Source organism: Triturus cristatus, chromosome 9 (genome assembly GCF_964204655.1).
Source record: "Triturus cristatus chromosome 9, aTriCri1.1, whole genome shotgun sequence".
NCBI lineage: Eukaryota > Metazoa > Chordata > Amphibia > Caudata > Salamandridae > Triturus > Triturus cristatus.
Genome location: NC_140592.1, coordinates 1,012,428,351 through 1,012,440,814, shown reverse-complemented (window position 1 = coordinate 1,012,440,814; position 12,464 = coordinate 1,012,428,351). Strand labels below are relative to the sequence as shown.

At 43.1% G+C, this 12,464-nt stretch overlaps 1 protein-coding gene and 1 long non-coding RNA gene across 2 annotated transcripts in view; one reads left to right on the top strand and one right to left on the bottom strand.

Moving 5' to 3' along the window:
* LOC146799219 (uncharacterized) overlaps positions 1-12,464 on the top strand; it is a 171,546-nt gene that overhangs the window by 88,022 nt on the left and 71,060 nt on the right. The gene's annotated exons all lie outside the window — the stretch shown is intronic.
* The window catches only part of ZDHHC22 (zDHHC palmitoyltransferase 22), a 69,631-nt gene continuing 63,983 nt past the window's right edge, over positions 6,817-12,464 (bottom strand). The window contains exon 3 of the mRNA XM_085628065.1: positions 6,817-10,721. Coding sequence (XP_085484191.1) covers positions 10,456-10,721 — 266 coding nt within the window. The 3' untranslated portion in view covers positions 6,817-10,455. The remainder of the gene's footprint in view (positions 10,722-12,464) is intronic.

The window sequence follows — 12,464 nt, the reverse complement described above, 5'->3', positions numbered from 1 at the left end:
TGTTGTGCAACTTACCTGATTTGGAGTGCGGACTTGCTTGCAGGGCTAAGTTTGGAGAAATATATATATATATGTAGGTTAAAAAAAACAAGGGGGCTGGAGGTTATCCCCCACCAAATAAAATACAATTACTAACTATAGCTAGATAGAGAGATATGCTGATTGTATATAAAGAAAAACATGGTACTAAAAAATTGACATTGGAAAAAGGCGTAGCTGCCGAAACGCATGTTTGTCTTTAAAGAAATAAATTAATTAAAAAAACGACCCCCCATGAGTGCTCATATCTTTCTCCCTTTGGGGTAATCCTGCATATATATGCATATATACCATTTTGAGAAAGACCGTGGAGGCTGTCGAAACGCGTCACATGTAGCCACAATAAAATCCTTTATGAAGTGACCCCAAGTGTGCTGGAGCCTGTTTTGATATGCAAGTGGGCAAGTTATATATATATATATATATATATATATATATATATATATATATATATATATATATATATATATATATATATATATATATATATATATATATATATATATATATATATATATATATATATATATATATATATATATATATTATCATCTACTGGCGGTTGCCAGTAGATAGTTAGGACCGTGTTTCCATAGGAAATCTGAAAATTCTATTTTGAATAACTTTGGCGCCGGTTGACGGATCCTCGCGAAATGTATAAAACTAATGGGGCGCTCCGCTCAGCTCCTACCCTGGAAGTCTCGGGGTGATTCGTCAAGCGGGGGCTGAGAAAAAAGGGGGGTCCCAAAACGCGTTTTCCCCATGCATTTTCCCATAGGACCTTTAGTCGAAGGTACAGTCCGAACGGCTGAACAGAAGTACTTGAAATTTGGCAAAGAGGTAGTCCTCAGGTCAGGGATGTGCCTTTTGCATATATGGTGTCAATCTGTTCAGTAGTTTCTGAGAAAATTGCATTTAAAAGCACATAAATATCTATATGCGCGCACGGTGCCGTGCACAAGCGTAATTCTGATTGGTGGTTACATGTCGGTCAACATCCGAATCGGTCAAAATCAGGAAGTGTCGGCCGCCATTTTGTGTGTGACAGTGAAAAAGAAAGGTGGAGAACGTGAAAAGGGGGCAGGGTACAGAGTTCCTGACCCCCTAGCTTTTGTCAGGGGGTCCCTGAAGGACCGTGAAGGGTGAAAAAAACGTTTTTTGTTTTTTTTTAAATCGCGGGGTGCGCGCACCGTTGCGAGGTTCGCGCACCGTTGCGAGGTTCGCGCACGGCGGAAAAAAAATCATCAAAAAAATAGAATTAAAAATCAAATTTAAGTGTTTAGATGTTAGGTGGCTCTAAAAAGAGCCGTTGTGTTAATTGAGGAACAGAAACATGACAAAAATTATAGGGTGCCGCACGTGTGCTGCTGTATCTTGCTCTCTATTAGGGGAATTGTGGTGTCCCCATAAGAGAGAAGAGCATTGCACGCATTGCACCGTATATGCACCCTCTTAAACAGAGGGTGTATATCCAGAGGAACAGAAGCAGGTGAAGCTGCAGATGAAGTGCTCGGCTGAGCTGCCGATGATGTGCTCGGCTGAGCTGCTGCGGATGTGTTCGGCTGAGCTGCTGGAGGGTTTTCTCTAGCAGCTCGAGCATAAGCCACAGGATGCACATCTCTAACGTGCCTGATCATAGTGAAGATACTAAAAGAGTATTTCTTTTTAGGATCTCCTCTTGATAAGACACCATTACAAATAGTGCAGGTGACTTTTGGAGCATTCACCTTCTTCTGCCCCTCTGGAAAAGTGAAAAATTGCCATATAAAAGAGTTTTTCTGTTTCCTCTGTCTCTGTGGCACAAGGGTCTCCTGCTCACTCCCAGAAGATGACTGCTGCTCTGCCATACTCAAGTACTGGAGTACTGGAAAAGCTGCTCAGCTCCTTCTCCCAGGGAATCAGAAGTAATAATTAGGGGAGTGGGTGTGGTGTTGGAAGTTTCTGGAACTGAAACTACTATAAACCAATGAAAAGTGTTGTTTATAAATCACATGACTTGCCGTGCGCGCACGGAGCACGCGCGCAAGCGCGCATGCATGCATGCACAGAGCACGCACGCATGCGCGTACGGAGCACGCGCGCATGCGCGCAAGGAGCACGCGCGTACGGAGCACGCATGACGTATGCATGCGCACGTGGAGCACGTACGCATGCGCACACGGTGCATGTACGCATGCGTGCACCGTGCGCGCACCGTGCACGCACGGTCAAACACCTAAAAAAAATAAATGAAAATAAATTAAAAGTGTTTATAAGTTTATAGAAGATATTAACTATGCTGTTCAACTCCATACAAAATAAAAAATAAAAAACTGAGCCATTCCATATTACAGGATAAAGTTAATCTATAACTATATATATATATATATATATGTAGCTTATTGTAAAATAAATATTTAAAAAATATAATAATACATTCATAAATTAGCATTTAAAAAACCTTGCAAATTCACTTAAAAAACCATAGGTTTCACACACGTTATAGTTAGGAATTAGCATTTGAAAAACCTTGCAAATTCACTGAAAAAACCATAGGTTTCACACATGTTATAATTAGCTGGACATTTCACTCGTAAAAAACCAATGAAATTCCCCCGTTATAGTTAGTTCAGCTAACTATAACTCGCGCGCCCGCAATCCACTGCTGATGACGTCACATATTACATCACTCATGACATGGTCAGTGACATCACTGATGACATCACTGATGACATACCCCTACCTGCCCCTAAACCCTAAAACATACCCTTACCACCATATAACCCTACCCACCCAAAGCCTAAAAATGCCCTTACCACACTATACCTCTACCCACTCTATAACTCTATAAAAATATTAAGAATACTAGTAGAACCAGTAGTAGTGGTACCAGTAGCACCAACCATAGTGCTAGATCTACAGCTGCAGTCCCCTGACCCAACAGTAGTGCGAGTAGTAGTGGTGGTAAGAGAACAGGTTAACTGGGTATACATGTTGATGGCAATGTGAACTGGATGCAGGGATGAGCCGAATTGATTGTAAGGTATGCCAGCCTTCAGCGGGGGGCTGGGTGGGCTGGACTGCGTTCTGCAAGCTTTCTAGTTCTGTAAACAATAGTTGTTGGACATTGAACTGGATATTGCAGCCTTTGTCTTTGCCTTGTGGCTGCTGCAGTGTAGGTGCAGACTGCACTTCATGTCCTCCTCTAATGCCTTGTCACGCTGATGGTAGTTCATAAATTAAAGCGCTGCGAGTAGGTAAAGAAAATGCTTAAACAAAAATGGTTCAAAAGACAGATGGGAAGAGATTTTGAGAAACCCAGCAGACATTAAAATGAAAAAGTAAGACATATTTATTTTTTCCAAAACTTGGTCCCTATAAGGACATTGCACATTGCTGTTAAATTGAGTAAATACATATTCTATTATGTGTGCGTATAATTTCTGTAAATGCACCAAAGGACTATTTGTCTAGGCAATCCAGAAAGTAAACATGTAGGGAAGTCACAAAGTATTTCTTAATACTAAATCCAGTACTTGCATTCTACGGCTAACAGTCTTCGCAATCGTGATGTAATAGTGTTAGGGGCGCCTTCTGTGTTTATGGGATTGTGAGGAACAGAGTGGGATAGATCACTGTTGGTGAAACCACTGGCCAGGCTGGGTCCTGTGATATAGATTGTCTCATGTTGGTGTTTGTCCTCTCAGAGGCTCTGTGGTTCCCTGCTCCTGCCAGTCCTTAATTTGTGCTGGTGGTTGCTGGTGGTGAGCACCAGCACTTGTAGCTGGGGACCCGGAATCATTTTTGTTCTCATTTTTTGACCTCAGTCAAAAGAGAAAGGGATGAAAATGGAAAGAGAATGAGAAAGTAGGAAATCAGTGATAAAAGGGAGAAGTGGGGATGAAAAGAATGAGATAAAGACTGCAAATGAAGGGCAGTGGAAGAAAGAAGCATGGCATGGGATCAAAACTAGTCAGTCTTTGTATTTAGCAACACCTTGTTTGGAAGTGGAGCCTCTGAGCTCCTAAGTAGAACTATGGTCCTCTGAAGATCTGTTTTTTTTTTTTAAAGTGAAGCACTGACTCTTGCCTAGGAATGGATACTGGGTTGAATATCCTGTAGGATCAGCTAGACCATTTGAGTTAGTCTTGAGGACTGGAGAGTGAGTAGAGAAGACTCCATTGTTCATGATGATATGTTCTTGTACATATCCATCAATGTGGAGAGTAAACTACTTCTTAAAACTACAGCCTCTCTCCCCTTATCCTGTACAACATACATTCTTCCTTATAACAAAGGCCCTTTCTACCCCTTCCATCAGCCCTCACTGTGGCACACTGGAGCACATCTTGTGAAAGTGGCTTTTAAGGAACATTGGCAGCAATAGAAAGACCAGGACCAGGTCAGAGTTAAGAGCATTTCTAGAGGGTTGTGAAACCAAGATTTTCGCAGGATTCAGGTAGGAGGGTTCACACAAAGCAAGCACACTGGCATTGCTGTGCGCGCTTCAGTGCTAGAACAGTAGAGGGTGCTTCATGTCCGGATTAGGTGCACTGAGCGTTTCACAGTGGTGGCAGTATTGTAATAGCTACTAACCAAAGAGTATCCCTACGGAAGTTCAAGTGCCTCCATAAGGAAGAAGAAGGGGGAGAGAATCTGCTGCAGATTCTCTTAACCCTTCTTCTTCCTTGTGGAGGCACTTGAACTTCCGTAGGGATACTCTTTGCTTTGTGGCATTTACACAGGAGGACCTATCCCTTTATCTTCAGTCAAGAGGACCTTTCGACCCTTCAGGGGCCACGAAGTTCTTTGAACCACTAGACCAGTGGGTCCCAAACATTTTCGACCCGTGGCTCCCTTGACCTATTGACCATTGGCCGCGGCTATCCACTGTTACTTTATTTTGGAGGGTGGAGGGGATGTAGAGAACTCTCTCAAACTTTGTTTATCCTACTTACAGTACTAGATAGTCAAAGTATTTCTGCGCTTGAAGAATATTTGCATGCACTTACATTTCTACCCATGTCATACTTGCCAACACACCCGTCTCAGCAGGGTAACTCGTGATTTTTTAAACCAAATACAGCTTTATTTTAGCTGTCTCCTCTCTGACGTTTCCTCCAATTCAATGCAAGCCAAATAAATTCCTCAGATTTTTTTTAAATGTCCCTATTTTTCTGCTTCCAAATGTTGCTATTATACTGTATATGGTGTTTTACTTCCTTGTGCTCATGAAGAGAGCAGGCCTGATTGAAAATGTGAGAGTATTGTAAGAAATGCGAACTGGAAGTACCTATGATTCAAGTACAGATGCCAATACTTAATAACACTTAGTGTGTTTGAGAGCCAGGACACCTTTACTTTGCTGATAACTTGCATTGGTGTAAATGCATTTGGAAAAAATTAAACTATCAAGGAGTCTAACAAAATTAATCATGCGTCTTCCACTTACTTTGGGAGTGTTTGAACATGGGGAGCCACCAATTAAGTACTACGTTTCCAGCTTTAGGCATGTCACGTACAAATCATCAACATTATGCATTTGAGTCCAATTAGTTTAACTGAAGCCAACAAACCCTTCAATGTATTCAAGTGCTTGGTGCGTGGCTCCCCAGGCTAGGTTTGGTGGTGCATCAAGGAGCCATGGTGCACAGATTGGGAACCACTGCTCTAGACCCCTACATTTTGAAGTATTGTAATGGCTTCAGGTGGTTCCACTGGTTGGATGTTAGAATATTGTGTACATAAATCTAGTCTGACATAAATGTCGCCCTGAATATGATTTATATCGCATTGATCCATTGGGTATAGATTTTCTATTACTAACCCCAATGTGGCAAGATTTGTTTTACAATATTTAAGACACAATATTTATGTCAAACAATATCTTGCAAACACACTGTGACGGGATCATTGGAGTGTGCTTTGTCGTTGGACCAGGCTCTTATTATGCCCAAAGAAAGATGGAATTACACTGCAGAAGGAGCCCTGTGGGGGGAATAGTACAGACTGGAGTGGACGTGGCATCTGCCCTTACAATAGGCTGGATGCGTATCACCAGTACAGCAAACTGCAATGCTGAGAACTGTGCAAATCCATCAGATCACAGGATTGAATACCAACTGGCTTGACATCACTTTTCAGCTTTCTACAGTGATTCGAATGAACACTGATGAGTAGGGTAATCGCATCTATTAGTAACGGGTCAAGAGTTACTTTGGATTCTGATACATGCTATATAACTTGTAAGTATTAAACATGAAAGGTTTCCTTTGCTAAATTCGGTCAGAGGTAGCTGGTGCTAAGATTGGTAATGATGTGAATGATTACTACTGCCTATCCTAGCATTGCATTGACCCCCCACCAGTGCCAAAGATGAGTGTAGGGGACAGTGCTGCACAATATTAACATGCATACAATCCATATTAAGGTCAGAAACTGCAAGGTGAGGTGTATCCTCTGCCTTCTAACTCCCTCCAAGATTTGGACTGCTATGAACAAATGATAATTTGGTATACTGTTGGCAGTGCAATGGACGAGAGGTTTCCTTCTGCTCTTCCAGAATGTCACCACTGAGTGTCCACCATATGTTGAGGCAGCCTGACCCACTGTGGGGGGGGGGGAAGGGGAGGGAAGGGGAGGGGAGGGGATGGAAGGGAAGGGGAGGGAAGGGGAGGGAAGGGGAGGGAGGGGGGGGAAGAGGGGGGGGGGAGAAAAAGAGGGGGGGGAGAAAAAGAGGGGGGGAAAGAGAGAGATTGATTCCCCAGGAGCCCTCTGTAATGCCTTTTGGCATGAAGGAGAGCCACCTATTCAGGTTCTGTCTTGACTTAATGCTTTTCTTTCCATTCTCTCATTTCCAGTTCTTTCGCCCCTCTGAATCACCTACACTCATGTTGTGCTGTAAGTCCTATTCTATGGCATTAGAATGTCATTGAATGAATCCGTGTTCAAAGGGTTGCTCCTCTGTTCAGCTGAAGCTCTGGAACAGGCAGCAAGCTCCTTTCCATTGCTGAAAATCTTTATCTACGCTTCTGCCTTGACTCCTTATTCTGTACTAGACATATGAACAACTCTACTCCAGCTCTATTGATCTTTCGTAGATCTTGGAGCTTCTTGCAGTCTCTCAGCTTACTTTAGGTCAGACAACCATAGAGAATATACTTTGGAGAACATGCACCCTGCATCTCCTGAGACGTGTTGCACTGCAGGACCAGGCCAATCCACAGAAGGTACATGACTCAGTGGTTTTGGGGCGGGGATTTTTCGGCAATGTACAAGATAGCATCTACATAAGAAGTGCAGGGGAGCCAATTGGGTGCAAAGAAGCAGATTTCTCACCCAGGTATAGCTGGATATCTACGTGCCAGTGAATGGAAAGGGCACTCTCACGTACAAGACTATCCCCAAGTGATACTTACTATGTATGATGTAAGTCCACAACTTGTTTTTCCCATCATGCCCCAAGCTGGGTGAAGCATGACACATTCTGCTGAAGTCCTGTGATGGAAGAGATATTATCTGACATCCGAGCGTCCCACTTAAGAGGGGGGGAAGGCTACCATTAGTTGACTGCTGGGACTCTGGTGTGATTCTTTACTGATAACTTCAGCAAAACAGTAGGCTGAGGACTGACTACTGTTCTGTGATAAGTATCAGCATTTCCTTATCCAGTGAGATTCTGGGCTGTTCAAGAGTATATCTTCATGTGTCCAACATACTCAAGAGCATTTGACCATCTTTTCAGACTCTGGATAAAGGAAGAGGACCTCCTTGAGTGCTGAGTTCAGAGAGTGATCAGGAGGACAGCTTCTGGCACTCAAGAGCTCGCCCTTTTGGATTCAAACCACAGAGTAATCAAAAGGAACTTTCCTTGTAGTTGTACTAAAGATGAGCCATGTGTGCTTCTGTATGACTATGTCCAGGTTAATCAAGACATAGGTCAAAAAGAGACTCTGGTCTAAAGAAGAGTAGCTCCTTAAAACTGCAGATCATAAAGTAATTAAGCGTGTATCCTCCAGTTATCAGCACTTTATTCTAAGAACATTTTAGTAGGTGTTCAGACTAGACACTGTCTAATAGAACTTTGCCACGTATTCAGAACGTGGAGTACCAACAAATATCTAATCGTGTTTACAGACTCTCGAGTATCCTATTGCGCTGCTTGTGTGCTAAGACTATATACTGCTCAACAACAGACCTCTATATTGAGGTTATAGAATTTCCTAGAGCCTTTCCTTATTTATTTAGACTACAGAACGGCAAAGCGTGCCTCCACGTGCATTCAGGCCATAGGCTAACCATGAGTGTTGCCTCGTATATTCATGCAACATATTGACAAGCATCTACTTATATATTCAGATTATAGAACGTTGAAGAGCCCCTCCTTGTGTATTCAGACAATAGACTACATAAGAGCTCCTGCTTGTCTCTTCTTACTATAGAATGACGAAGAGCACCTGCCTATATTCAGACTATGGCGCACCCAAGCACGCCTCCTTGCCTATTCAAACTGCCCACTACCCAGGGACACCTCCTTGGATTTCTAGCTATAGAATGTTCAAGGTATAGAATGACGACGAAATTGTAGCAGTGCACCCCTTCCTGTGCTCAGAATACACACTAACCAACAGCACAACCTTGCATGCACAGACGATAGAATCGTGGCAGCACCGGTTTGTGTATGTGGGATGTCAACTGCTCAAAAGCATCTGCTTGTGCATTTTAGCAATAGATTGCCGAATTGTGCCTCTTCCTGTATACGGCTTGTTGCCTGCCCAGGATGCCTCCTTGTGTAATGTACAACAGGATTTGTACCTTCTCCTGCATTCAAACTATAGACTAACCAGCACCACCAGCTTGACTTTCCATACTGTAGTAGGCTGTAGAGCATGGCCTTGTGCAATCAGTCGATATGGTACCCAGGGATGCCTTCTTCTGTACTGTGATGATACAATGCAAGTGCACCTTCTCCTTTGGTCAGATTATGGCGCAACAAAGAGCAACACTTGGTCTATCAGTTTTATAGCATGTCAAAGAGCGCCTTTTTGTGTGTTCTGACACTAGAATGTCGAAGAGCCCCTGCGGCTGTATTTAGAGAGCAGACTCACCCAAGTGTACCTTCTCCTGCATTCAAACTATAGACTAACCAACACCACCAGCTTGACTTTCCATACTGCAGTAGGCTGTAGAGCATGGCCTTGTGCAATCAGTGGATATGGTACCCAGGGATGCCTTCTTCTGTACTGTGATGATACAATGCAAGTGCACCTTCTCCTTTGGTCGGATTATGGCGCAACAAAGAGCAACACTTGGTCTATCAGTTTTATAGCATGTCAAAGAGCTCCTCGTTGTGTGTTCTGACGTTAGAATGTCGAAGAGCCCCTGCATTTAGAGAGCAGACTAAGCCAAGTGTACCGTCTCCTGTATTGAGATGAATTATGAATTAAACTCCAGTTTATCGAAGCGTTGCTTTGAGTGTACTCAACCTATCGAGTATCTCCTGATGCCTTCACAAAATAGACTAAGAGTACCTCCATGTGTGTATGTACTGCAGACTAATGTCTCCTTGCATATTCAGATTCTAGTCAAGTGCCTTATTGTGTCAAAAAGGGTCTCCCCGGGTCTTCCAACCCTACAGTGTTTCAAGAGCAGCTCGCTGTGTCTTCCTATGTTTGCTTCTCGTGTATTCAGAGTAGGCTCGCCTAATGAAGAGTGTCTCCTGGTGCAATCAGAGCGTAGACCAATAAAGAGCGTCTCCTCGTGTAGTCAAACTCTGGAGCAATCAGCGCGCGGTCCTCATCAGTGTCGCTTGTGCATTCCGAGGTCGTGGGAGCCATTATGCAGATCTCCGCGCAGTCCTCGCTCGCTAATGGCACTGAAGATGCGCGGGGAATGAGCAATGAGTTCTCTCCCTGAGCACATTTGTATTTTTAGAAGTCGTCTTCTTTCATTTTTTGAAATCACTTTTTTGCAAGGGTTGTTCCAGTGTTTCTCCACTGAATCTTTGCAAAGTTACCTCAAACATCAGTGAACTTTGACTGCCAAGTGGTCAACACGATTGTTCTACTTTAGTTTTTTAAGAGTACAGGACCAAAAAGTCCCTGGCAGGGCTAAGGACTGACTGGCCATTTTGCTGGGCTGCCATTTTCCTAGTGAGGCCAGGCGAGGGGGGCTACTTTCAGAGTAGGATGGGCTGCCATGACCTAACCATGACCCCGCTTCTGCATTCTAGACGCAGCCTCCCACGATGATTTGAAGATTATTACCAGGTTTCACTTTCAATTCCGATCCGGGCTTGATCCCTTGCCCCTTACGGAGTTAGGATTAATTGGCTCAGGTCGGTTGTGGGTTTGATCTTTCCCCCTCCAGAGTTAGGATTACTGTGCTCAGGTCTGTTGTCCCCACTTAGGATGTGCTGCAGAGTTGCCGTCCTCTGCTTCAGTCTGCCTTGAATTGGTGAATATCGCTCTGCACGTTCAGCACAGGCAGCAGAAGTCCCAGCAGCCACCTCTTCCCAAACACCTGCAGCAGGTTGGCCCTCCAGGGTCGGGATCGCACCACCATCCTCTTTCGCACCTGGTAGCGGGTTTGCCCTCGTAGAATCAGCAGCATCTGGTGGCAGCAGAACCCAGCACATGCCAGGCCCACCCCGAACCACAGGTAGAGCATGAGGATGACGAACATCTCCGAGCTAAGGATAGCCCCTGCAGGAACAAGAGAGATAGAGGGGTTCAGAATGACACCACAATATACAACAAGCTATTGAGACACAAAGAACAACGTTACAATATACTACAAGAGTGGGAGCTATCGAGATACCGAGAACAACTTTACAATATACTACAAGCGTGGGAGCTATCGAGATACAGAGAACAACGTTACAATATACTACAAGCGTGGGAGCTATCGAGATACAGAGAACAACGTTACAATATACTACAAGTGTGGGAGCTATAGAGATGCAGAGAACAACATAACAATTTACTACAAGCGTGGGAGCTATTGAGATACAGAGAACAACGTTACAATATACTACAAGTATGCGAGCTATAGAGATGCAGAGAACAACGTTACAATATACTACAAGCGGAGCTAACGAGATACAGAGAACAATGTAACAATTTACTACAAGCGTGGGAGCTATCGAGATACAGAGAACAACTTTACAATATACTACAAGCGTGGGAGCTATCGAGATATAGAGAATAGCCCCACAATTTACAACAAGAATGAAAGTTATTGAGATACAGGGAACGACTTTGCAATATACAACCAGCATGGGAGATATCAAGATACAGAGAATAGCATCACGCAACTTACAGCAAGCATGGGAGCTATTGAGATACAGGGAATGACTTTACAATATTAAACAAGTGTGGGAGATATTGAGATACACAGAATAGTGCCACAACTTACAACCAGCATAAAAACTATTGAGCTACAGGGAACGACTTTACAATATATAACAAATGTGGGAGATATCGAGATACACAGAAAAGCACCATAACTTGCAACAAGCATGGGAGCTATTACGATACAGGGCACGATTTTACATTATACAACAAGCGTGGGAGATATCACGATACAGAGAATAGCACTATAACCTATACCAAACATGGGAGCTATTGAGATATATGTAGCAACTTTACACTATACAACAAGCATGGGAGATATTGAGATACAGAGAGCAGGGTTACAATAAGCAATGAAAAAGGTAGCTATTGTGATAGAGACCAGCACCGCAATATATCTCAAGCATGGGAGCCATCATGATACAGAAAACAGCACAATATGTAACAAACATGGGAGCTACTGCTATACAGGGAGCAACTTTGCAATATACTGATACAGAGAACAGCACCACAATATACAATAAGCATGACAAACATCGAGAAACAGAACAGCACTACAATGTACAAGAAAGAAAGGAGCTATCGAGATACGGAAAACGGCTCTAGAATACACAACAATCATGGAAGCTATGGAGATAAAAGAGAAGCATTACAAATACAGAGAAGAGCACTACAAGCAGGCATGGGAGCTATCAGGATGCACAGAACAGCACTATAAAATATAACATACAATATAGGTTATTTATGGTTTTTGCATTGCTATGTATTTCAGGGTATTTTAGCTGTATATTGTTGGTGTAATATTGCTATGCAAAAACATTGTAGCCAAAATATTGAGTACATAAGTATATATAGGTAAGTACAGGTTTACTGTACTTAACCATACATGTGTAGTAGGCAGTATACGTGCTGTCAATGGTGTGGAGTCAAGAACAGTAAGGAGCAGTTTAAAGTACAATAAACACAGGAGCTATGGACGTGTAAAGTAGCACTATAAAATACTGCAATGTAGTAAACACAAAAGTTAAAGACTTTCCAAAACAACAAAAATAGGAACCAGAGAGCAGCACCACAACACACAACAAACATGGTGGC